The 26,712-nt window shown below is 47.0% G+C and overlaps 1 protein-coding gene across 1 annotated transcript in view; it reads left to right on the top strand.

The window, feature by feature from the left end:
• kiaa1549lb (KIAA1549-like b) overlaps nt 1-26,712 on the top strand; it is a gene marked incomplete at its 5' end in the record, with an annotated part of 191,024 nt that overhangs the window by 47,788 nt on the left and 116,524 nt on the right. Inside the window, 3 exons of the mRNA XM_046335003.1 lie at nt 10,320-10,483; nt 10,986-11,024; nt 26,460-26,659. Coding sequence (XP_046190959.1) covers nt 10,320-10,483; nt 10,986-11,024; nt 26,460-26,659 — 403 coding nt within the window. The remainder of the gene's footprint in view (nt 1-10,319; nt 10,484-10,985; nt 11,025-26,459; nt 26,660-26,712) is intronic.

The raw sequence follows: 26,712 nt of genomic DNA, 5'->3' as shown, positions 1-26,712 counted from the left end.
GAGAGGAAGTGTGGACAGTATGAGATGTGTCTGTAGAGGTAGGGCATAATGAAAGGAGAGGAAGTGAGGACAGTATGAGATGTGTCTGTAGAGGTAGGGCATAATGAAGGGAGAGGATGGAGGAAGTGAGGACAGTATGAGATGTGTCTGTAGAGGTAGGGCATAATGAAGGGAGAGGATGGAGGAAGTGAGGACAGTATGAGATGTGTCTGTAGAGGTAGGGCATAATGAAGGGAGAGGATGGAGGAAGTGAGGACAGTATGAGATGTGTCTGTAGAGGTAGGGCATAATGAAGGGAGAGGATGGAGGAAGTGAGGACAGTATGAGATGTGTCTGTAGAGGTAGGGCATAATGAAAGGAGAGGAAGTGAGGACAGTATGAGATGTGTCTGTAGAGGTAGGGCATAATGAAGGGAGAGGATGGAGGAAGTGAGGACAGTATGAGATGTGTCTGTAGAGGTAGGGCATAATGAAGGGAGAGGATGGAGGAAGTGAGGACAGTATGAGATGTGTCTGTAGAGGTAGGGCATAATGAAGGGAGAGGATGGAGGAAGTGAGGACAGTATGAGATGTGTCTGTAGAGGTACGGCATAATGAAGGGAGAGGATGGAGGAAGTGAGGACAGTATGAGATGTGTCTGTAGAGGTACGGCATAATGAAGGGAGAGGAAGTGAGGACAGTATGAGATGTGTCTGTAGAGGTACAACATAATGAAGGGAGAGGATGGAGGAAGTGAGGACAGTATGAGATGTGTCTGTAGAGGTAGGGCATAATGAGAGGAGAGGATGGAGGAAGTGAGGACAGTATGAGATGTGTCTGTAGAGGTAGGGCATAATGAAGGGAGAGGATGGAGGAAGTGAGGACAGTATGAGATGTGTCTGTAGAGGTAGGGCATAATGAGAGGAGAGGATGGAGGAAGTGAGGACAGTATGATATGTGTCTGTAGAGGTAGGGCATAATGAAAGGAGAGGATGGAGGAAGTGAGGACAGTATGAGATGTGTCTGTAGAGGTAGGGCATAATGAAAGGAGAGGATGGAGGAAGTGAAGACAGTATGAGATGTGTCTGTAGAGGTAGGGCATAATGAAAGGAGAGGAAGGAGGAAGTGAGGACAGTATGAGATGTGTCTGTAGAGGTAGGGCATAATGAAAGGAGAGGATGGAGGAAGTGAGGACAGTATGAGATGTGTCTGTAGAGGTACAACATAATGAAGGAGAGGATGGAGGAAGTGAGGACAGTATGAGATGTGTCTGTAGAGGTACAACATAATGAAGGGAGAGGATGGAGGAAGTGAGGACAGTATGAGATGTGTCTGTAGAGGTACAACATAATGAAGGGAGAGGATGGAGGAAGTGAGGACAGTATGAGATGTGTCTGTAGAGGTAGGGCATAATGAAGGAGAGGATGGAGGAAGTGAGGACAGTATGAGATGTGTCTGTAGAGGTAGGGCATAATGAAGGGAGAGGATGGAGGAAGTGAGGACAGTATGAGATGTGTCTGTAGAGGTAGGGCATAATGAGGAAGGAGAGGATGGAGGAAGTGAGGACAGTATGAGATGTGTCTGTAGAGGTAGGGCATAATGAAGGGAGAGGATGGAGGAAGTGAGGACAGTATGAGATGTGTCTGTAGAGGTAGGGCATAATGAAGGGAGAGGATGGAGGAAGTGAGGACAGTATGAGATGTGTCTGTAGAGGTAGGGCATAATGAAAGGAGAGGAAGTGAGGACAGTATGAGATGTGTCTGTAGAGGTAGGGCATAATGAAGGGAGAGGATGGAGGAAGTGAGGACAGTATGAGATGTGTCTGTAGAGGTAGGGCATAATGAAGGGAGAGGATGGAGGAAGTGAGGACAGTATGAGATGTGTCTGTAGAGGTAGGGCATAATGAAGGGAGAGGATGGAGGAAGTGAGGACAGTATGAGATGTGTCTGTAGAGGTAGGGCATAATGAAGGGAGAGGATGGAGGAAGTGAGGACAGTATGAGATGTGTCTGTAGAGGTAGGGCATAATGAAGAGGATGGAGGAAGTGAGGACAGTATGAGATGTGTCTGTAGAGGTACAACATAATGAAGGGAGAGGATGGAGGAAGTGAGGACAGTATGAGATGTGTCTGTAGAGGTAGGGCATAATGAAGGAGAGGATGGAGGAAGTGAGGACAGTATGAGATGTGTCTGTAGAGGTACGGCATAATGAAGGGAGAGGATGGAGGAAGTGAGGACAGTATGAGATGTGTCTGTAGAGGTACGGCATAATGAAGGGAGAGGAAGTGAGGACAGTATGAGATGTGTCTGTAGAGGTAGGGCATAATGAAGGGAGAGGATGGAGGAAGAGAGGACAGTATGAGATGTGTCTGTAGAGGTAGGGCATAATGAAAGGAGAGGAAGTGAGGACAGTATGAGATGTGTCTGTAGAGGTAGGGCATAATGAAGGGAGAGGATGGAGGAAGTGAGGACAGTATGAGATGTGTCTGTAGAGGTACAACATAATGAAGGGAGAGGATGGAGGAAGTGAGGACAGTATGAGATGTGTCTGTAGAGGTAGGGCATAATGAAGGGAGAGGATGGAGGAAGTGAGGACAGTATGAGATGTGTCTGTAGAGGTACGGCATAATGAAGGGAGAGGATGGAGGAAGTGAGGACAGTATGAGATGTGTCTGTAGAGGTACAACATAATGAAAGGAGAGGAAGGAGGAAGTGAGGACAGTATGAGATGCGTCTGTGGAGGTACGGCATAATGAAGGGAGAGGATGGAGGACGTGAGGACAGTATGAGATGTGTCTGTAGAGGTACGGCATAATGAAGGGAGAGGATGGAGGAAGTGAGGACAGTATGAGATGTGTCTGTAGAGGTACAACATAATGAAGGGAGAGGATGGAGGAAGTGAGGACAGTATGAGATGTGTCTGTAGAGGTACAACATAATGAAAAGAGAGGAAGTGAGGACAGTATGAGATGTGTCTGTAGAGGTAGGGCATAATGAAGGGAGAGGATGGAGGAAGTGAGGACAGTATGAGATGTGTCTGTAGAGGTAGGGCATAATGAAGGGAGAGGATGGAGGAAGTGAGGACAGTATGAGATGTGTCTGTAGAGGTAGGGCATAATGAAAGGAAGGATGGAGGAAGTGAGGACAGTATGAGATGTGTCTGTAGAGGTAGGGCATAATGAAGGGAGAGGATGGAGGAAGTGAGGACAGTATGAGATGTGTCTGTAGAGGTAGGGCATAATGAAGGGAGAGGATGGAGGAAGTGAGGACAGTATGAGATGTGTCTGTAGAGGTAGGGCATAATGAAAGGAGAGGATGGAGGAAGAGAGGACAGTATGAGATGTGTCTGTAGAGGTAGGGCATAATGAAGGGAGAGGATGGAGGAAGTGAGGACAGTATGAGATGTGTCTGTAGAGGTAGGGCATAATGAAGGGAGAGGATGGAGGAAGTGAGGACAGTATGAGATGTGTCTGTAGAGGTAGGGCATAATGAAAGGACAGGATGGAGGAAGAGAGGACAGTATGAGATGTGTCTGTAGAGGTAGGGCATAATGAAGGGAGAGGATGGAGGAAGTGAGGACAGTATGAGATGTGTCTGTAGAGGTAGGGCATAATGAAAGGAGAGGAAGTGAGGACAGTATGAGATGTGTCTGTAGAGGTAGGGCATAATGAAAGGAGAGGATGGAGGAAGAGAGGACAGTATGAGATGTGTCTGTAGAGGTAGGGCATAATGAAGGGAGAGGATGGAGGAAGTGAGGACAGTATGAGATGTGTCTGTAGAGGTAGGGCATAATGAAGGGAGAGGATGGAGGAAGTGAGGACAGTATGAGATGTGTCTGTAGAGGTAGGGCATAATGAAGGGAGAGGAAGTGAGGACAGTATGAGATGTGTCTGTAGAGGTAGGGCATAATGAAAGGAGAGGAAGTGAGGACAGTATGAGATGTGTCTGTAGAGGTAGGGCATAATGAAAGGAGAGGATGGAGGAAGAGAGGACAGTATGAGATGTGTCTGTAGAGGTAGGGCATAATGAAGGGAGAGGATGGAGGAAGTGAGGACAGTATGAGATGTGTCTGTAGAGGTACGGCATAATGAAAGGAGAGGATGGAGGAAGTGAGGACAGTATGAGATGTGTCTGTAGAGGTACAACATAATGAAGGGAGAGGAAGTGAGGACAGTATGAGATGTGTCTGTAGAGGTAGGGCATAATGAAGGGAGAGGATGGAGGAAGTGAGGACAGTATGAGATGTGTCTGTAGAGGTAGGGCATAATGAAGGGAGAGGATGGAGGAAGTGAGGACAGTATGAGATGTGTCTGTAGAGGTAGGGCATAATGAAAGGAGAGGATGGAGGAAGAGAGGACAGTATGAGATGTGTCTGTAGAGGTAGGGCATAATGAAGGGAGAGGATGGAGGAAGTGAGGACAGTATGAGATGTGTCTGTAGAGGTAGGGCATAATGAAGGGAGAGGATGGAGGAAGTGAGGACAGTATGAGATGTGTCTGTAGAGGTAGGGCATAATGAAGGGAGAGGAAGTGAGGACAGTATGAGATGTGTCTGTAGAGGTAGGGCATAATGAAAGGAGAGGAAGTGAGGACAGTATGAGATGTGTCTGTAGAGGTAGGGCATAATGAAAGGAGAGGATGGAGGAAGAGAGGACAGTATGAGATGTGTCTGTAGAGGTAGGGCATAATGAAGGGAGAGGATGGAGGAAGTGAGGACAGTATGAGATGTGTCTGTAGAGGTACGGCATAATGAAAGGAGAGGATGGAGGAAGTGAGGACAGTATGAGATGTGTCTGTAGAGGTACAACATAATGAAGGGAGAGGAAGTGAGGACAGTATGAGATGTGTCTGTAGAGGTAGGGCATAATGAAGGGAGAGGATGGAGGAAGTGAGGACAGTATGAGATGTGTCTGTAGAGGTACGGCATAATGAAGGGAGAGGATGGAGGAAGTGAGGACAGTATGAGATGTGTCTGTAGAGGTAGGGCATAATGAAGGGAGAGGATGGAGGAAGTGAGGACAGTATGAGATGTGTCTGTAGAGGTACGGCATAATGAAGGGAGAGGATGGAGGAAGTGAGGACAGTATGAGATGTGTCTGTAGAGGTAGGGCATAATGAAGGGAGAGGAAGTGAGGACAGTATGAGATGTGTCTGTAGAGGTAGGGCATAATGAAAGGAGAGGATGGAGGAAGTGAGGACAGTATGAGATGTGTCTGTAGAGGTAGGACATAATGAAAGGAGAGGATGGAGGAAGTGAGGACAGTATGAGATGTGTCTGTAGAGGTAGGGCATAATGAAGGGAGAGGATGGAGGAAGTGAGGACAGTATGAGATGTGTCTGTAGAGGTAGGGCATAATGAAAGGAGAGGATGGAGGAAGTGAGGACAGTATGAGATGTGTCTGTAGAGGTACGGCATAATGAAAGGAGAGGATGGAGGAAGTGAGGACAGTATGAGATGTGTCTGTAGAGGTAGGGCATAATGAAGGGAGAGGAAGTGAGGACAGTATGAGATGTGTCTGTAGAGGTAGGGCATAATGAAAGGAGAGGATGGAGGAAGTGAGGACAGTATGAGATGTGTCTGTAGAGGTACGGCATAATGAAGGGAGAGGATGGAGGAAGTGAGGACAGTATGAGATGTGTCTGTAGAGGTAGGGCATAATGAAAGGAGAGGATGGAGGAAGTGAGGACAGTATGAGATGTGTCTGTAGAGGTACGGCATAATGAAGGGAGAGGATGGAGGAAGTGAGGACAGTATGAGATGTGTCTGTAGAGGTAGGGCATAATGAGAGGAGAGGATGGAGGAAGTGAGGACAGTATGAGATGTGTCTGTAGAGGTACGGCATAATGAAAGGAGAGGCAGTGAGGACAGTATGAGATGTGTCTGTAGAGGTACGGCATAATGAGAGGAGAGGATGGAGGAAGTGAGGACAGTATGAGATGTGTCTGTAGAGGTAGGGCATAATGAAGGGAGAGGATGGAGGAAGTGAGGACAGTATGAGATGTGTCTGTAGAGGTAGGGCATAATGAAGGGAGAGGATGGAGGAAGTGAGGACAGTATGAGATGTGTCTGTAGAGGTAGGGCATAATGAAGGGAGAGGATGGAGGAAGTGAGGACAGTATGAGATGTGTCTGTAGAGGTAGGGCATAATGAAGGGAGAGGATGGAGGAAGTGAGGACAGTATGAGATGTGTCTGTAGAGGTAGGGCATAATGAAGGGAGAGGATGGAGGAAGTGAGGACAGTATGAGATGTGTCTGTAGAGGTAGGGCATAATGAAAGGAGAGGATGGAGGAAGTGAGGACAGTATGAGATGTGTCTGTAGAGGTAGGGCATAATGAAGGGAGAGGATGGAGGAAGTGAGGACAGTATGAGATGTGTCTGTAGAGGTAGGGCATAATGAAAGGAGAGGATGGAGGAAGTGAGGACAGTATGAGATGTGTCTGTAGAGGTAGGGCATAATGAAGGGAGAGGAAGTGAGGACAGTATGAGATGTGTCTGTAGAGGTAGGGCATAATGAAAGGAGAGGATGGAGGAAGTGAGGACAGTATGAGATGTGTCTGTAGAGGTAGGGCATAATGAAAGGAGAGGATGGAGGAAGTGAGGACAGTATGAGATGTGTCTGTAGAGGTAGGGCATAATGAAGGGAGAGGAAGTGAGGACAGTATGAGATGTTTCTGTAGAGGTAGGGCATAATGAGAGGAGAGGATGGAGGAAGTGAGGACAGTATGAGATGTGTCTGTAGAGGTACGGCATAATGAAAGGAGAGGATGGAGGAAGTGAGGACAGTATGAGATGTGTCTGTAGAGGTACGGCATAATGAAAGGAGAGGCAGTGAGGACAGTATGAGATGTGTCTGTAGAGGTACGGCATAATGAGAGGAGAGGATGGAGGAAGTGAGGACAGTATGAGATGTGTCTGTAGAGGTACGGCATAATGAAAGGAGAGGATGGAGGAAGTGAGGACAGTATGAGATGTGTCTGTAGAGGTAGGGCATAATGAAAGGAGAGGATGGAGGAAGTGAGGACAGTATGAGATGTGTCTGTAGAGGTAGGGCATAATGAAAGGAGAGGATGGAGGAAGTGAGGACAGTATGAGATGTGTCTGTAGAGGTACGGCATAATGAAGGGAGAGGATGGAGGAAGTGAGGACAGTATGAGATGTGTCTGTAGAGGTAGGGCATAATGAAGGGAGAGGATGGAGGAAGTGAGGACAGTATGAGATGTGTCTGTAGAGGTAGGGCATAATGAAGGGAGAGGATGGAGGAAGTGAGGACAGTATGAGATGTGTCTGTAGAGGTAGGGCATAATGAAAGGAGAGGATGGAGGAAGTGAGGACAGTATGAGATGTGTCTGTAGAGGTAGGGCATAATGAAAGGGAGAGGATGGAGGAAGTGAGGACAGTATGAGATGTGTCTGTAGAGGTAGGGCATAATGAAAGGAGAGGATGGAGGAAGTGAGGACAGTATGAGATGTGTCTGTAGAGGTAGGGCATAATGAAGGGAGAGGAAGTGAGGACAGTATGAGATGTGTCTGTAGAGGTAGGGCATAATGAAAGGAGAGGATGGAGGAAGTGAGGACAGTATGAGATGTGTCTGTAGAGGTAGGGCATAATGAAGGGAGAGGAAGTGAGGACAGTATGAGATGTGTCTGTAGAGGTAGGGCATAATGAAAGGAGAGGATGGAGGAAGTGAGGACAGTATGAGATGTGTCTGTAGAGGTAGGGCATAATGAAAGGAGAGGATGGAGGAAGTGAGGACAGTATGAGATGTGTCTGTAGAGGTAGGGCATAATGAAGGGAGAGGAAGTGAGGACAGTATGAGATGTGTCTGTAGAGGTAGGGCATAATGAAGGGAGAGGAAGTGAGGACAGTATGAGATGTGTCTGTAGAGGTAGGGCATAATGAAGGGAGAGGAAGTGAGGACAGTATGAGATGTGTCTGTAGAGGTAGGGCATAATGAAGGGAGAGGAAGTGAGGACAGTATGAGATGTGTCTGTAGAGGTACAACATAATGAAAGGAGAGGATGGAGGAAGTGAGGACAGTATGAGATGTGTCTGTAGAGGTAGGGCATAATGAAAGGAGAGGATGGAGGAAGTGAGGACAGTATGAGATGTGTCTGTAGAGGTAGGGCATAATGAAAGGAGAGGATGGAGGAAGTGAGGACAGTATGAGATGTGTCTGTAGAGGTACGGCATAATGAAAGGAGAGGATGGAGGAAGTGAGGACAGTATGAGATGTGTCTGTAGAGGTACGGCATAATGAAAGGAGAGGATGGAGGAAGTGAGGACAGTATGAGATGTGTCTGTAGAGGTACGGCATAATGAAAGGAGAGGATGGAGGAAGTGAGGACAGTATGAGATGTGTCTGTAGAGGTACGGCATAATGAAAGGAGAGGATGGAGGAAGTGAGGACAGTATGAGATGTGTCTGTAGAGGTAGGGCATAATGAAGGGAGAGGAAGTGAGGACAGTATGAGATGTGTCTGTAGAGGTAGGGCATAATGAAAGGAGAGGATGGAGGAAGTGAGGACAGTATGAGATGTGTCTGTAGAGGTAGGGCATAATGAAGGGAGAGGAAGTGAGGACAGTATGAGATGTGTCTGTAGAGGTAGGGCATAATGAAAGGAGAGGATGGAGGAAGTGAGGACAGTATGAGATGTGTCTGTAGAGGTACGGCATAATGAAAGGAGAGGATGGAGGAAGTGAGGACAGTATGAGATGTGTCTGTAGAGGTAGGGCATAATGAAAGGAGAGGATGGAGGAAGTGAGGACAGTATGAGATGTGTCTGTAGAGGTACGGCATAATGAAGGGAGAGGATGGAGGAAGTGAGGACAGTATGAGATGTGTCTGTAGAGGTAGGGCATAATGAAGGGAGAGGATGGAGGAAGTGAGGACAGTATGAGATGTGTCTGTAGAGGTAGGGCATAATGAAGGGAGAGGATGGAGGAAGTGAGGACAGTATGAGATGTGTCTGTAGAGGTAGGGCATAATGAAAGGAGAGGATGGAGGAAGTGAGGACAGTATGAGATGTGTCTGTAGAGGTAGGGCATAATGAAAGGAGAGGATGGAGGAAGTGAGGACAGTATGAGATGTGTCTGTAGAGGTAGGGCATAATGAAAGGAGAGGATGGAGGAAGTGAGGACAGTATGAGATGTGTCTGTAGAGGTAGGGCATAATGAAAGGAGAGGATGGAGGAAGTGAGGACAGTATGAGATGTGTCTGTAGAGGTAGGGCATAATGAAAGGAGAGGATGGAGGAAGTGAGGACAGTATGAGATGTGTCTGTAGAGGTAGGGCATAATGAAGGGAGAGGATGGAGGAAGTGAGGACAGTATGAGATGTGTCTGTAGAGGTAGGGCATAATGAAAGGAGAGGATGGAGGAAGTGAGGACAGTATGAGATGTGTCTGTAGAGGTAGGGCATAATGAAGGGAGAGGAAGTGAGGACAGTATGAGATGTGTCTGTAGAGGTAGGGCATAATGAAAGGAGAGGATGGAGGAAGTGAGGACAGTATGAGATGTGTCTGTAGAGGTAGGGCATAATGAAAGGAGAGGATGGAGGAAGTGAGGACAGTATGAGATGTGTCTGTAGAGGTACGGCATAATGAAAGGAGAGGAAGTGAGGACAGTATGAGATGTGTCTGTAGAGGTAGGGCATAATGAAGGGAGAGGAAGTGAGGACAGCATGAGATGTGTCTGTAGAGGTAGGGCATAATGAAGGGAGAGGAAGTGAGGACAGTATGAGATGTGTATGTAGAGGTAGGGCATAATGAAGGGAGAGGAAGTGAGGACAGTATGAGATGTGTCTGTAGAGGTAGGGCATAATGAAGGGAGAGGAAGTGAGGACAGTATGAGATGTGTCTGTAGAGGTAGGGCATAATGAAGGGAGAGGAAGTGAGGACAGTATGAGATGTGTCTGTAGAGGTAGGGCATAATGAAAGGAGAGGATGGAGGAAGTGAGGACAGTATGAGATGTGTCTGTAGAGGTAGGGCATAATGAAAGGAGAGGATGGAGGAAGTGAGGACAGTATGAGATGTGTCTGTAGAGGTAGGGCATAATGAAAGGAGAGGATGGAGGAAGTGAGGACAGTATGAGATGTGTCTGTAGAGGTAGGGCATGGACTACTGCTGTGCTGTTGATTGATGTGTTCATCAATACCATCAGTGAGGAACATTTCTCACTGCAGACACATTTACCTCAGTAAAACATATCTACTGTTACTGTGTGTTCTATCATTGATGATTACATGATGACAATTCTTATACACAGCACAACAGTAGGAGTGAATATGTTGTGTGTGTGTTGATCTGTTCTCTCACAAAGTGTTCCTGTGTGTTTCCCCTTTCAGCTGTGGTGAAGAATCCTCCAAACAATCTGTGGATCATCGCAGCGGTGCTGGCCCCTATCGCCGTGGTAACACTCATCATCATCATCATCACCGCCGTGCTCTGCCGGAAGAACAAGAGCGACTTCAAAGCCGACGCCATGGGCAACCTTAACCCCCGTGTCAAGGTGGTCAGAGACACACACACACACACACACACACACACACACACACACACACACACACACACACACACACACACACACACACACACACACACACACACACACACACACACACACACACACACACACACACACACACACACACACACACACACACACACACACACACACACACACACACACACACACCAGGTAGAGGTAAATCCAGATGAAAACTGGAGACACACTGCAAAAAAAATGTATTGTATTGAGTTGTTTTCTATTACCCCAAAAATCAAGCCTTTTGTATGTTGAAATAAGCAGAATGATCTGTCAGTGCAGTGAGATGATTCATCTTGGTGAGACGGCAGGTAAATCCATTGTTTGGGGAAACCTAGCAGATCATTGCCTATTTTTGCAGTGCATGTTTTCAGCCTACAGTCAAACTGTCAGAAGAGAGACGGGAGACGGGAGGAGGAAATGGATGATGACGCGTATCTTTGACACGGTTTCTCTTGTTTTTCAGACGTCATATCGGAGGGATGTTACAGGATATTACCACCAGGTATCTAACTTGTTTCTCTATGCTGTCTGTCCTTGTTTCTCTATGATGTCTGTCCTTGTTTCTCTATGGTGTCTGTCCTTGTTTCTCTATGGTGTCTGTCCTTGTTTCTCCATGGTGTCTGTCCTTGTTTCTCTATGGTGTCTGTCCTTGTTTCTCTATGGTGTCTGTCCTTGTTTCTCTATGGTGTCTGTCCTTGTTTCTCTATGGTGTCTGTCCTTGTTTCTCTATGGTGTCTGTCCTTGTTTCTCTATGGTGTCTGTCCTTGTTTCTCTATGGTGTCTGTCCTTGTTTCTCTCTGGTGTCTGTCCTTGTTTCTCTGTGGTGTCTATCCTTGTTTTTCTATGGTGTCTATCCTTGTTTGTCTCTGGTGCCTGTCCTTGTTTCTCTATGGTGTCTATCCTTGTTTCTCTCTGGTGTCTATCCTTGTTTCTCTATGGTGTCTATTCTTGTTTCTCTCTGGTGCCTGTCCTTGTTTCTCTCTGGTGTCTGTTCTTGTTTCTCTCTGGTGTCTGTCCTTGTTTCTCTCTGGTGTCTGTCCTTGTTTCTCTCTGGTGTCTGTCCTTGTTTCTCTCTGGTGTCTGTCCTTGTTTCTCTCTGGTGTCTGTCCTTGTTTCTCTATGGTGCCTGTCCTTGTTTCTCTCTGGTGCCTGTCCTTGTTTCTCTCTGGTGTCTGTCCTTGTTGTGAGCTGTGTGTGTCACAGGTTGGTGACACCTTAATTGGGGAGGACGGGCTCATGGTAATGACTGGAGATAAATAAGTAGAATGGTATGAATTACATCAAACACATGGCCTGATGCCTTTCCATTGGCTTCAGCCATTATAATGAGCCGTCCTCCACTGGTGTGTCTACTAGAGGAGTGCAGGGTAATGGGGTGTTTGACTGGCATATGAAATAGGGATACGGATATGCTGCAGTTGAAATAAAGTTTGAATAGTCACTATTACATTTGATGGGTATGTTTGTTTAGGTGATTGTGTGTGTGTATTATGGTTGGGTGGTATCCAGATGTTCATATCTTTATACCATCCTTCTCTCATCCCGGGATTTACAATATTATCAACTTAGTACACATGGTGGTGCCAGAAAGAATTGGGCACCACCATGTGGAGCTGCCGAATGTCAAGCGAATGTGAACGAGACAAAGTTTTGACACATGCTTGTCTGAAGGAAGAACAGTACTGGCTCTGGAGCAGCATGTGTACACGCTGTGTCTGTGGAGTCGCTAGGGCAACGGGCCTGCCTGGTAAGCTTGGAGAAGAGGGTGGAGCAGCATGTGTACAGGCTGTGTCTGTGTGGAGTCTGGAGTCGCTAGGGCAACGGGCCTGCCTGGTAAGCTTGGAGAAGAGGGTGGAGCAGCATGTGTACACGCTGTGTCTGTGTGGAGTCTGGAGTCGCTAGGGCAACGGGCCTGCCTGGTAAGCTTGGAGAAGAGGGTGGAGCAGCATGTGTACAGGCTGTGTCTGTGTGGAGTCTGGAGTCACTAGGGCAACGGGCCTGCCTGGTAAGCTTGGAGAAGAGGGTGGAGCAGCATGTGTACACGCTGTGTCTGTGTGGAGTCTGGAGTCGCTAGGGCAACGGGCCTGCCTGGTAAGCTTGGTGAAGAGGGTGGAGCAGCATGTGTACAGGCTGTGTCTGTGTGGAGTCTGGAGTCGCTAGGGCAACGGGCCTGCCTGGTAAGCTTGGAGAAGAGGGTGGAGCAGCAGATAGTCAGAGAACAGAGAGGAGAAAAAACGTAAGGAAATCAAGATCAGGCTTTGACTTCTCAAACATCCAAATCTAACACAATATGATGCCCCCTCACCTTATTAATTCTGCCACTTACTTAGATAACTAGCAAGACCTCAAATTTAGGGGTCTCGTTAACTCAGAATGTTGTGTTTTTCACGCAGGAAAAAATATAAAATGCATAAGAAATATCTTGCTGTGTTTTGTAAACACAGATGTAAAATGCTTCTTCTTATAATTTCTGCTTGACAGGCATTCTATCAGCAGACAGCGCTCTGATTGTTTTTTAAAAATGTTCGCTTATTTGCTTTTGTGACTGCCAGCCAAATAGAGTTGCATGACTGCCAGCCAAATAGAGTTGCATGACTGCCAGCCAAATAGAGTTGCATGACTGCCAGCCAAATAGAGTTGCATGACTGCCAGCCAAATAGAGTTGCATGACTGCCAGCCAAATAGAGTTGCATGACTGCCAGCCAAATAGAGTTGCATGACTGCCAGCCAAATAGAGTTGCATGAATGCCAGCCAAATAGAGTTGCATGACTGCCAGCCAAATAGAGTTGCATGACTGCCAGCCAAATAGAGTTGCATGACTGCCAGCCAAATAGAGTTGCATGACTGCCAGCCAAATAGAGTAGCATGACTGCCAGCCAAAAACAAAAATTGACAAAAATGATTTTGTCATCTGATGAAAATGAATATATTTTCTGACGAATGTGTTACACCAATGTATTTTCTGTGAAGGAAACTATAGTTGCAGGTCCCTGATTACTCTATTGAAGCAAAAAACACTGTTGACTTTCAATATAAAACACGACACCTGGCAATACACAGCTGGACTCACCTGCTCCTGCTTTGCCCCATTGTGATATTTACAAACTAACACGTGACTGGACCAGCTGTTCTGGGGAACTAGTAAGCTTTATACTTAAGCAATAAGGCACGTGGGGGTGTGGTATATTGGCCATATACAACAAACCCCCGAGATGCCTTATTGCTACTATAAACTGGTTACCAATGTAATTAGAGCAGTAAAAATACATGTCTTGTCATACCAGCCAATCAGCTTTCAGGGCTGGAACCACCCACTTTATAATGTGACAGGTGAAATGAACACGATCTTAATCTCCTGTCATATTGACTGCAGGTATTTATAATCTTTATCTCCTGTCATATTGACTGCAGGTATTTATAATCTTTATCTCCTGTCATATTGACTTCAGGTATTTATAATCTTTATCTCCTGTCATATTGACTGCAGGTATTTATAATCTTTATCTCCTGTCATATTGACTGCAGGTATTTATTATCTTTATCTCCTGTCATATTGACTGCAGGTATTTATAATCTTTATCTCCTGTCATATTGACTTCAGGTATTTATAATCTTTATCTCCTGTCATATTGACTTCAGGTATTTATAATCTTTATCTCCTGTCATATTGACTGCAGGTATTTATTATCTTTATCTCCTGTCATATTGACTGCAGGTATTTACTGAAAAAGTAGCTACAAATATAAAAATGTATTGAAAAATAAATTAAAAGAAGTAGTTTCAACGGTATTGACGATATTGAAAAACCATCCCATGGCTATTGCCAAATACCTCGGGATACAGTATATACGGTATACCGCCCAAACCTAGTGTGTAGGCTACTGTGGGTGAGGGAGATGAGAGACTGCAACCAACCTAGTGTGTAGGCTACTGTGAGTGAGGGAGATAAGAGACTGCAACCAACCTAGTGTGTAGGCTACTGTGGGTGAGGGAGATGAGAGACTGCAACCAACCTAGTGTGTAGGCTACTGTGAGTGAGGGAGATGAGAGACTGCAACCAACCTAGTGTGTAGGCTACTGTGGGTGAGGGAGATGAGAGACTGCAACCAACCTAGTGTGTAGGCTACTGTGAGTGAGGGAGATGAGAGACTGCAACCAACCTAGTGTGTAGGCTACTGTGGGTGAGGGAGATGAGAGACTGCAACCAACCTAGTGTGTAGGCTACTGTGAGTGAGGGAGATGAGAGACTGCAACCAACCTAGTGTGTAGGCTACTGTGAGTGAGGGAGATGAGAGACTGCAACCAACCTAGTGTGTAGGCTACTGTGGGTGAGGGAGATGAGAGACTGCAACCAACCTAGTGTGTAGGCTACTGTGAGTGAGGGAGATGAGATACTGCAACCAACCTAGTGTGTAGGCTACTGTGAGTGAGGGAGATGAGACTGCAACCAACCTAGTGTGTAGGCTACTGTGAGTGAGGGAGATGAGAGACTGCAACCAACCTAGTGTGTAGGCTACTGTGAGTGAGGGAGATGAGAGACTGCAACCAACCTAGTGTGTAGGCTACTGTGAGTGAGGGAGATGAGAGACTGCAACAAACCTAGTGTGTAGGCTACTGTGAGTGAGGGGGATGAGAGACTGCAACCAACCTAGTGTGTAGGCTACTGTGGGTGAGGGAGATGAGAGACTGCAACAAACCTAGTGTTTAGGCTACTGTGAGTGAGGGAGATGAGAGACTGCAACAAACCTAGTGTGTAGGCTACTGTGAGTGAGGGAGATGAGAGACTGCAACAAACCTAGTGTGTAGGCTACTGTGAGTGAGGGAGATGAGAGACTGCAACCAACCTAGTGTGTAGGCTACGGTGAGTGAGGGAGATGAGAGACTGCAACCAACCTAGTGTGTAGGCTACTGTGAGTGAGGGAGATGAGACTGCAACCAACCTAGTGTGTAGGCTACTGTGAGTGAGGGAGATGAGAGACTGCAACCAACCTAGTGTGTAGGCTACTGTGAGTGAGGGAGATGAGACTGCAACCAACCTAGTGTGTAGGCTACTGTGAGTGAGGGAGATGAGAGACTGCAACCAACCTAGTGTGTAGGCTACTGTGAGTGAGGGAGATGAGAGACTGCAACCAACCTAGTGTGTAGGCTACTGTGAGTGAGGGAGATGAGAGACTGCAACCAACCTAGTGTGTAGGCTACTGTGAGTGAGGGAGATGAGAGACTGCAACCAACCTAGTGTGTAGGCTACTGTGAGTGAGGGAGATGAGATACTGCAACCAACCTAGTGTGTAGGCTACTGTGAGTGAGGGAGATGAGAGACTGCAACCAACCTAGTGTGTAGGCTACTGTGGGTGAGGGAGATGAGAGACTGCAACCAACCTAGTGTGTAGGCTACTGTGAGTGAGGGAGATGAGAGACTGCAACCAACCTAGTGTGTAGGCTACTGTGAGTGAGGGAGATGAGAGACTGCAACCAACCTAGTGTGTAGGCTACTGTGAGTGAGGGAGATGAGAGACTGCAACCAACCTAGTGTGTAGGCTACTGTGAGTGAGGGAGATGAGATACTGCAACCAACCTAGTGTGTAGGCTACTGTGAGTGAGGGAGATGAGAGACTGCAACCAACCTAGTGTGTAGGCTACTGTGAGTGAGGGAGATGAGATACTGCAACCAACCTAGTGTGTAGGCTACTGTGAGTGAGGGAGATGAGAGACTGCAACCAACCTAGTGTGTAGGCTACTGTGGGTGAGGGAGATGAGAGACTGCAACCAACCTAGTGTGTAGGCTACTGTGAGTGAGGGAGATGAGAGACTGCAACCAACCTAGTGTGTAGGCTACTGTGAGTGAGGGAGATGAGAGACTGCAACCAACCTAGTGTGTAGGCTACTGTGAGTGAGGGAGATGAGAGACTGCAACCAACCTAGTGTGTAGGCTACTGTGAGTGAGGGAGATGAGAGACTGCAACAAACCTAGTGTGTAGGCTACTGTGAGTGAGGGAGATGAGACTGCAACCAACCTAGTGTGTAGGCTACTGTGAGTGAGGGAGATGAGAGACTGCAACCAACCTAGTGTGTAGGCTACTGTGAGTGAGGGAGATGAGAGACTGCAACCAACCTAGTGTGTAGGCTACTGTGGGTGAGGGAGATGAGAGACTGCAACCAACCTAGTGTGTAGGCTACTGTGAGTGAGGGAGATGAGAGACTGCAACAAACCTAGTGTGTAGGCTACTGTGAGTGAGGGAGATGAGACTGCAACCAACCTAGTGTGTAGGCTACTGTGAGTGAGGGAGATGAGAGACTGCAACCAACCTAGTGTGTAGGCTACTGTGAGTGAGGGAGATGAGAGACTGCAACCAACCTAGTGTGTAGGCTACTGTGAGTGAGGGAGATGAGAGACTGCAACCAACCTAGTGTGTAGGCTACTGTGAGTGAGGGAGATGAGATACTGCAACCAACCTAGTGTGTAGGCTACTGTGAGTGAGGGAGATAAGAGACTGCAACCAACCTAGTGTGTAGGCTACTGTGAGTGAGGGAGATGAGATACTGCAACCAACCTAGTGTGTAGGCTACTGTGAGTGAGGGAGATGAGAGACTGCAACCAACCTAGTGTGTAGGCTACTGTGAGTGAGGGAGATGAGAGACTGCAACCAACCTAGTGTGTAGGCTACTGTGAGTGAGGGAGATGAGAGACTGCAACAAACCTAGTGTGTAGGCTACTGTGAGTGAGGGAGATGAGAGACTGCAACCAACCTAGTGTGTAGGCTACTGTGAGTGAGGGAGATGAGACTGCAACCAACCTAGTGTGTAGGCTACTGTGGGTGAGGGAGATGAGAGACTGCAACTAACCTAGTGTGTAGGCTACTGTGAGTGAGGGAGATGAGAGACTGCAACCAACCTAGTGTGTAGGCTACTGTGAGTGAGGGAGATGAGATACTGCAACCAACCTAGTGTGTAGGCTACTGTGAGTGAGGGAGATGAGAGACTGCAACCAACCTAGTGTGTAGGCTACTGTGAGTGAGGGAGATGAGATACTGCAACCAACCTAGTGTGTAGGCTACTGTGAGTGAGGGAGATGAGAGACTGCAACCAACCTAGTGTGTAGGCTACTGTGGGTGAGGGAGATGAGAGACTGCAACCAACCTAGTGTGTAGGCTACTGTGAGTGAGGGAGATGAGATACTGCAACCAACCTAGTGTGTAGGCTACTGTGAGTGAGGGAGATGAGACTGCAACCAACCTAGTGTGTAGGCTACTGTGGGTGAGGGAGATGAGAGACTGCAACTAACCTAGTGTGTAGGCTACTGTGAGTGAGGGAGATGAGAGACTGCAACCAACCTAGTGTGTAGGCTACTGTGAGTGAGTGAGGGAGATGAGAGACTGCAACCAACCTAGTGTGTAGGCTACTGTGAGTGAGGGAGATGAGATACTGCAACCAACCTAGTGTGTAGGCTACTGTGAGTGAGGGAGATGAGAGACTGCAACCAACCTAGTGTGTAGGCTACTGTGAGTGAGGGAGATGAGAGACTGCAACCAACCTAGTGTGTAGGCTACTGTGAGTGAGGGAGATGAGAGACTGCAACAAACCTAGTGTGTAGGCTACTGTGAGTGAGGGAGATGAGAGACTGCAACCAACCTAGTGTGTAGGCTACTGTGAGTGAGGGAGATGAGACTGCAACCAACCTAGTGTGTAGGCTACTGTGGGTGAGGGAGATGAGAGACTGCAACTAACCTAGTGTGTAGGCTACTGTGAGTGAGGGAGATGAGAGACTGCAACCAACCTAGTGTGTAGGCTACTGTGAGTGAGGGAGATGAGAGACTGCAACTAACCTAGTGTGTAGGCTACTGTGAGTGAGGGAGATGAGAGACTGCAACCAACCTAGCTGACTCAGTCTGTAGTAGACTGAAAGCTGTGTGTATGCATGTGAATGCGTGTGCGTGCGCACGCGTGTGTGTGTGTGTATGCATGTGTGTGCTCTGAAACGAGCTCTTGGTGCATATTGCTGGAACAAGGTCAGATGTTCTCATCTTAATTGGGTAAAAATAGGCTAGTCGAGACACTAATGATTCTCCTGGCTCAGTACACAGTATCCTACCTATACCATTACACCTGACTCCCTCTCAGGCAGTTAACCCACTGTTCCTAGGCCGTCATTGAAAATAAGAATTTGTTCTTAACTGACTTGCCTAGTAAAATAAAGGTAAAATAAAAAAACCTGACTCCCTTCTATATGTTGAATAATGTATGTACTCTCATTGTTAACCTTCTAGACCTCATTTGTCTTTAAGAAGCAGACACACACGTGCAAACACACGACATGCACCCCTGTTCTGACCTAGTTTAGTTTATGTTCTGACCTAGTTTAGTTTATGTTCTGACCTAGTTTAGTTTATGTTCTGACCTAGTTTAGTTTATGTTCTGACCTAGTTTAGTTTATGTTCTGACCTAGTTTAGTTTATGTTCTGACCTAGTTTAGTTTATGTTCTGACCTAGTTTAGTTTATGTTCTGACCTAGTTTACCCCTGTATGCGTTGTCATTCACTATTGTTTGAATCAGTTTGTTTGGCATTATAGATCAGTTAGTTCACCATTACAGGAATACAATAACCAATCACTGATGTCCATTTTCTATGCAAAGACATGGTCCATATTTTGCAGTATAGCAGTATCCCAAGAGGGAGCTTTTGCCTGAACTTTACTATGGAATAACAAGCAGGATCAAATCACATTGTATTTGTCACATGCTTGGTAAACAACAGGTGTAGACTAACAGTGAAATACTTACTGATGGGCCCTTCCCAACAATGCAGAGAGAAACAACAGGTGTAGACTAACAGTGAAATGCTTACTGATGGGCCCTTCCCAACAATGCAGAGAGAAACAACAGGTGTAGACTAACAGTGAAATACTTACTGATGGGCCCTTCCCAACAATGCAGAGAGAAACAACAGGTGTAGACTAACAGTGAAATGCTTACTGATGGGCCCTTCCCAACAATGCAGAGAGAAACAACAGGTGTAGACTAACAGTGAAATGCTTACTGATGGGCCCTTCCCAACAATGCAGAGAGAAACAACAGGTGTAGACTAACAGTGAAATGCTTACTGATGGGCCCTTCCCAACTTGAAGCTCTCGAACCTGCTCCACTCAGCCCTATCAATGTGGATGGGGGCGTGCTCAGACCTGTTTCCTGCCCAGATCAGCTCCTTTGTCTTGCTGATGTTAACCTTTTACTCCTACCCCCTACTTTTTCAAACATTCTGTTAAAAATCGCGCAACATTTCAGCACCCTGCTACTCATGCCAGGAATATAGTATATGCATATAATTAGTATGTGTGGATAGAAAACACTCAGACGTTTATAAAACTGGTTAAATCACGGCTGTGACTATAACAGAACGTGCGTTTCATCGAAAAGTGCAAGAAAATCTGATCACTGGAAATGGGAAAATATATCCATGCGCCACTTCAACCAATTGTTAAACGCGATCCACATTAAATGGGGCTGAGGTTGCAATACCTACAGCTTCCACACGATGTCAACAGTCTTGTCATTTGCCTACTATTTGTTTCTTGGTCAAACAGAAACAAGTCAGCGCAGTTCTTCCGGTCTCCGACCGGATATTTTGGTTGAGATTTACCCGGACATTTCCAGACGTACAGCTATAGAATATACATCGCCTCGTGATCAATTTGATCGCTTATTAACGTTTACTAATACCTAAAGTTGCATTACAAAAGTATTTCAAAGTGTTTTGTGAAAGTTTATCGTCAACTTTTTTTATTTAAAAAAATGACGTTACGTTATTAAACGCTATTTTTTTGTTGATCACACAGTCTTCATAGATCGATATCTAGGCTATATATGGACCGATTTAATCGGAAAAAAGACCCAATAGTGTTTATGGGACATCTAGGAGTGCCAACAAAGAAGATGGTCAAAGGTAATGAATGTTTTATATTTTATTTGTGTGTTTTGTGTAGCGCCGACTATGCTAATTATTTTGTTTACGTCCCCTGCGGGTCTTTTGGGGTGTTACATGCTATCAGATAATAGCTTCTCATGCTTTCGCCGAAAAGCATTTTAAAAATCTGACTTGTTGCCTGGATTCACAACGAGTGTAGCTTTAATTCAATACCCTGCATGTATATTTTAATGAACGTTTGAGTTTTAACGAGTGCTATTAGCATTTAGCGTAATACATTTGCATTTCCAGATGTCTAGATGGGACGCCTGCGTGTCAGGTAGGAGCAAGAGGTTAAGGGAGAGGTTGTTGTCCTGGCACCACACTGCCAGGTCTCTGACCTCCTCCCTATAGGCTGTCTCATCGTTGTCGGTGGTATCCAATGACGGTATTGGAGTCATGCTTGGCCACAAAGTCGTGGGTGAACAGGGAGTATAGGAGTGGACTAAGCACGCACCCCTGAGTTGCCCCGGTGTTGAGGGTCAGCGTGGCGGATGTGTTGTTGCCTACCCTGTTTAATCCCAGGGTCCTTAGCTTAGTAATGAACAGCATTCTCATGTACAGTAGGTTCTCCTTTAGTCCAGGTTGGAAAGGGCAGTGTGGATGGCAATAGAGGTTGCATCATCTGTGGATATGTGGCGGTATGTGAATTGGAGTGGATCCAGGCTGTTTGGGATGAAGGTGTTGATGTGAGCCATGACAAGCCATTCAAAGCATTTCATGGCTACAGATGTGACTGCTATGAAAGTCATTTCGTCAGATTACCTTGGCGTTCATGGGCACAGGGACACATGGTGTTTACATTTTTAAATGTACATTTTAATTTAACTAGGAAAGTCAGTTATGAACAAAAACACCGGCCAAAACCGAACAACGCTGGGCAAATTGTGCGCCGCCCTATGGGACTCCCAATCACGGCCAGTTGTGATACAGCCTGGATTCGAACCAGGGTGTCTATAGTGACGCCTCAAGCACTGAGATGCAGTGCCTTATCCCGCTGCACCAATCGGGAGACCTTAAAATATTTAGCATTACATACGGGATCAGGGAGAGGTTGAAAATGTCAGTGAAGACACTTGCTAGCTGGTCAGTGCATGCTCTGAGTACATGTCCTGGTAATCCATCTGGCTCTACGGCCTTGTGAATGTTGACCTATTTAAGGGTCTTACTACATCGGCTCTGGAGAGCGTGATCACACTGTCGTCCGAAACAGTTGGTGCTCTCATGCATGGTTCAGTGTTGCTAGCCTCGAAGCCAGTATAGAAGGTATTTAGCTCGTTTGGTAGGATTGCATCACTGGACAGCTCGCGGCTGGGTTTCCCTTTGTAATCCATGCTAGCCCTTCCACATCTGACAAGCGACAGAGCCAATGTAGTAGGATTCGATCTTGGTCCTGTATTGACGCTTTGCCTGTTTGATGGTTCGTCAGAGGGCATAGCGGGATTTCTTTTAAGCGCCCAGATTAGTGTCCCGCTCTTTTAAAGCGACAGGTCTAGCCTTTAGCTCAGTGTAGATATTTCCTGTAATCCATGGCTTCTGATTGGAATGTGGGTACGATGTCATCTATGCCCTTATTAATGAAGCCGGTGACTGATGTGGTTAGCTCCTCAATGCCATCGGATGAATCCCGGAACATATTCCAGTCTATGCTGGTGAAACAGTCCTGTAGTTTAGCATGTGTGTGTGTTCGTGCAGTAGCCTGTCCACCATCAGTGGACCAACGATAGAAGCTCCATTATGTTTTCCAAAGGGAGATCCCTCTGCCTGTCTGCGTCCACCTTTCACTCTCTCTGATTGTTTCTGTCTATCCACCATCAATGGACCAACGATAGAAGCTCCATTATGTTTACCGAAGGGAGATCCCTCTGCCTGTCTGTGTCCACCATTCACTCTCTCTGTTTGTTTCTGTTTTTGCACCATCAGCCAGTCTGTACAATATATTGAGATGGATGTTACTGAGGCAGAGACTGAAATATGCTGGGGCCCTGAGGAGTGAACCCATGGGGTTAAACCTGGTTCTTGCTGTGTTAGAGCAGTCCAGTTGTCAATATGAGGGATGGACAAATACCTTGGGAATTTGCATTCTACCAATTTTTTTTTAAAGTACATCACTCAGGGGAAAAAATAATTGATTAGTGATACTGTGAATATCACCTCTCAGTGATACTGTCATGCTGTGTGACTGCAGATGTAGCCCTTTCCCTCTATATCCCTCTGAGAACCACTCCTCTGACAGTCCTGGAGCCAGCACTTTCCCTCTATATCCCTCTGAGAACCACTCCTCTGACAGCCCTGGAGCCAGCACATTCCCTCTATATCCCTCTGAGAACTACTCCTCTGACAGCCCTGGAGCCAGCACTTCCTCTATATCCCTCTGAGAACCACTCCTCTGACAGTCCATGCAGCCAGCACTTTCCCTCTATATCCCTCTGAGAACCACTCCTCTGACAGTCCATGCAGCCAGCACTTTCCCTCTATATCCCTCTGAGAACCACTCCTCTGACAGTCCTGGAGCCAGCACTTCCTCTATATCCCTCTGAGAACCACTCCTCTGACAGCCCTGGAGCCAGCACTTTCCCTCTATATCCCTCTGAGAACCACTCCTCTGACAGTCCCGGAGCCAGCACTTTCCCTCTATATCCCTCTGAGAACCACTCCTCTGACAGCCCTGGAGCCAGCACTTCCTCTATATCCCTCTGGGAACCACTCCTCTGACAGCCCTGGAGCCAGCACTTCCTCTATATCCCTCTGAGAACCACTCCTCTGACAGCCCTGGAGCCAGCACTTCCTCTATATCCCTCTGAGAACCACTCCTCTGACAGTCCATGCAGCCAGCACTTCCTCTATATCCCTCTGAGAACCACTCCTCTGACAGTCCTGGAGCCAGCACTTCCTCTATATCCCTCTGAGAACCACTCCTCTGACAGTCCATGCAGCCAGCACTTCCTCTATATCCCTCTGAGAACCACTCCTCTGACACTCCTGGAGCCAGCACTTCCTCTATATCCCTCTGAGAACCACTCCTCTGACAGTCCTGGAGCCAGCACTTCCTCTATATCCCTCTGAGAACCACTCCTCTGACAGTCCTGGAGCCAGCACTTCCTCTATATCCCTCTGGGAACCACTCCTCTGACAGCCCTGGAGCCAGCACTTCCTCTATATCCCTCTGAGAACCACTCCTCTGACAGCCCTGGAGCCAGCACTTCCTCTATATCCCTCTGAGAACCACTCCTCTGACAGTCCATGCAGCCAGCACTTCCTCTATATCCCTCTGAGAACCACTCCTCTGACAGTCCTGGAGCCAGCACTTCCTCTATATCCCTCTGAGAACCACTCCTCTGACAGTCCATGCAGCCAGCACTTCCTCTATATCCCTCTGAGAACCACTCCTCTGACACTCCTGGAGCCAGCACTTCCTCTATATCCCTCTGAGAACCACTCCTCTGACAGTCCTGGAGCCAGCACTTCCTCTATATCCCTCTGAGAACCACTCCTCTGACAGTCCTGGAGCCAGCACTTCCTCTATATCCCTCTGGGAACCACTCCTCTGACAGTCCATGCAGCCAGCATTTCCTCTATATCCCTCTGAGAACCACTCCTCTGACAGTCCTGGAGCCAGCACTTCCTCTATATCCCTCTGAGAACCACTCCTCTGACAGTCCATGCAGCCAGCACTTTTAGTCTGTGTGAAAACTTCACCACCATCCACACCTCTGTGTGTGTGTGTGTGTGTGTGTGTGTGTGTGTGTGTGTGTGTGTGTGTGTGTGTGTGTGTGTGTGTGTGTGTGTGTGTGTGTGTGTGTGTGTGTGTGTGTGTGTGTGTGTTTAAGCCTTTTATATAAACCACCCCACTGTGTCTCTCTCCTCTTCTGTCTGGAGTCTGACTACATTAGAATAGTCTTTGAATCTCACCTTTTTATTGCCCACTGTGATTCATTTATTAGACATTAGAAGGAGAGAAAGTGAGATCAAATAAGTCTTCATAAAATCTATGTGTTTGGAGTTCAAGACACAGGATAGTACATGAACTAGAGTTCTGAAAAGTCATTTAGGCATTTTGGTTTTCGGTCTGAATGTGTGTGTCTGTCTGACTGCCTGTATGTCTCTTTAAATGTGTGTATCAATCAATCAAATGTATTTATAAAGCCCTTCTTACATCAGCTGATGTCACAAAGTGCTGTACCGAAACCCAGCCTAAAACCCCAAAACAGTAAGCAATGCAGGTGTAGAAGCAGGGTGGCTAGGAAAAACTCCTTAGAATGGTCAGAACCTAGGAAGAAACCTAGAGAGGAACCAGGCTATGAGGGGTGGCCAGTCCTGTTCTAGCTGTGCCGGGTGGAGATTATAACAGAACATGGCCAAGATGTTCAAATGTTCATAGATGACCAACAGGGTCAAATAATAATAATTACAGTGGTTGTAGAGGGTGCATCAGGTCAGCACCTCAGGAGTCAATGTCAATTGGCTTTTCATAGCCGATCATTCAGAGTATCTCTACCGCTCCTGCTGTCTCTAGAGAGATGAAAACAGCAGGTCTGGGACAGGTAGCACGTCCGGTGAACAGGTCAGGGTTCCATAGCCGCAGGCAGAACAGTTGAAACTGGAGCAGCAGCACGACCAAGTGGACTGGGGAAAGCAAGGAGTCATCAGGCCAGGTAGTCCTGAGGCATGGTCCTAGGGCTCATCTCCTCTGAGATAAAGATAGAAAGAGAGAAAGGAAGGAAGAAAGAAAGAGAGAAAAAGAGAGAATTAGATAGAGCATACTTAAATTCACACAGGACACCGGATAAGACGAGAAATACTCCAGATATAACAGACTGACCCTAGCCCCCTGACACATAAACTATTGCAGCATAAATAATGGAGGCTGAGACAGGAGGGGAGACACCATGGCCCCGCCTGACAATACCCTTGGACAGGGCCAAACAGGCAAGATATAACCCCACCCACTGCCAAAGCACAGCCCCCACACCACTAGAGGGATATCTTCAACCACCAACTTACCATCCTGAGACAAGGCTGAGTATAGCTCACGAAGATCTCCCCCATTGCACAAACTCAAGGGGGGGCGCCAACCCAGACAGGAAGATCACGTCAGTGACTCAGCCCTGTAATAGGGTTAGAGGCAGAGAATCGCAGTGGAAAGAGGGGAACCGGCCAGGCAGAGACAGCAAGAGCGGTTCGTTGCTCCAGAGCCTTTCCGGTCACCTTCACAGTCCTGAGCCAGACTACACTCAATCATATGACCCACTGAAGAGATGAGTCTTCAGTAAAGACTTAAAGGTTGAGACCGAGTCTGTGTCTCTCACATGTATAGGCAGACCATTCCATAAAAATTTTGCTCTAGCAGAAAGCCCTGTCTCCAGCTGTTTGCTTAGAAATTCTAGGGACAGTAAGGAGGCCTGCGTCTTGTGACCGTAGCGTACGTGTAGGTATGTACGGCAGGACCAAATCAGAAAGATAGGTAGGAGCAAGCCCATGTAATGCTTTGTAGGGCTTGAAATCAGCCCTTGCCTTAACAGGAAACCAATTTTTTTGGTTCTAGTCAGTAATCTAGCAGCCTTGAGGAACACTGAAATGTACAGTTGATTTGAGGACAAACCATTCATAGAGACAAACTAAAATCTTCCCGACAGATAAGATCTAAACCAGGCCAGAACTTGTCCGTGTAGACCAATTTGGGTTTCCAATCTCTCCAAAAGAATGTGGTGATCGATGGTATCAAAAGCAGCATTAACGTCTGGGAGCACGAGGACAGATGCAGAGCCTTGGTCTGACACCATTAAAAGGTCATTTATCACCTTCACAAGTTTAGTATGTCTCTTTAAATGTGCGTTTGTCTCTGTCTGTGTATACATAATATGCTGACCATGTGTGTGCGCGTGTGTGCCCTTTAGATGGCCATTGAGACAGAAAGCTTGCATCCATCACTCACCTGTTTCCACTCATCTCTCTCCCCCCTTCGTCCTCCCTACAGCCTGTCCAGGGGTTTGACTATGCCAAGCAGCACCTGGGCCGCGTGCAGGGTGGGGAGGGAGAGACCCTCCCCGTGACCCAGGACACCCTGGTGCTGCCCCTGCCCATCCGGGAAGCTCCTCTCTCCCTCTCCCTGGAGAAGGCCCTGCACCAGGACGGCACCGCCAACAAGAAGACCCTCAACTCGGACATACGCAAGAGGTACTAAAGTCACATACACACCTCACATGGCCATACAGAGGGTGTCATAGGAA

Source organism: Oncorhynchus gorbuscha, unplaced genomic scaffold, assembly GCF_021184085.1.
Source record: "Oncorhynchus gorbuscha isolate QuinsamMale2020 ecotype Even-year unplaced genomic scaffold, OgorEven_v1.0 Un_scaffold_643, whole genome shotgun sequence".
NCBI lineage: Eukaryota > Metazoa > Chordata > Actinopteri > Salmoniformes > Salmonidae > Oncorhynchus > Oncorhynchus gorbuscha.
Note: the sequence above shows the minus strand (reverse complement) of the source record. Positions and strands in the feature narration are given on the sequence as shown.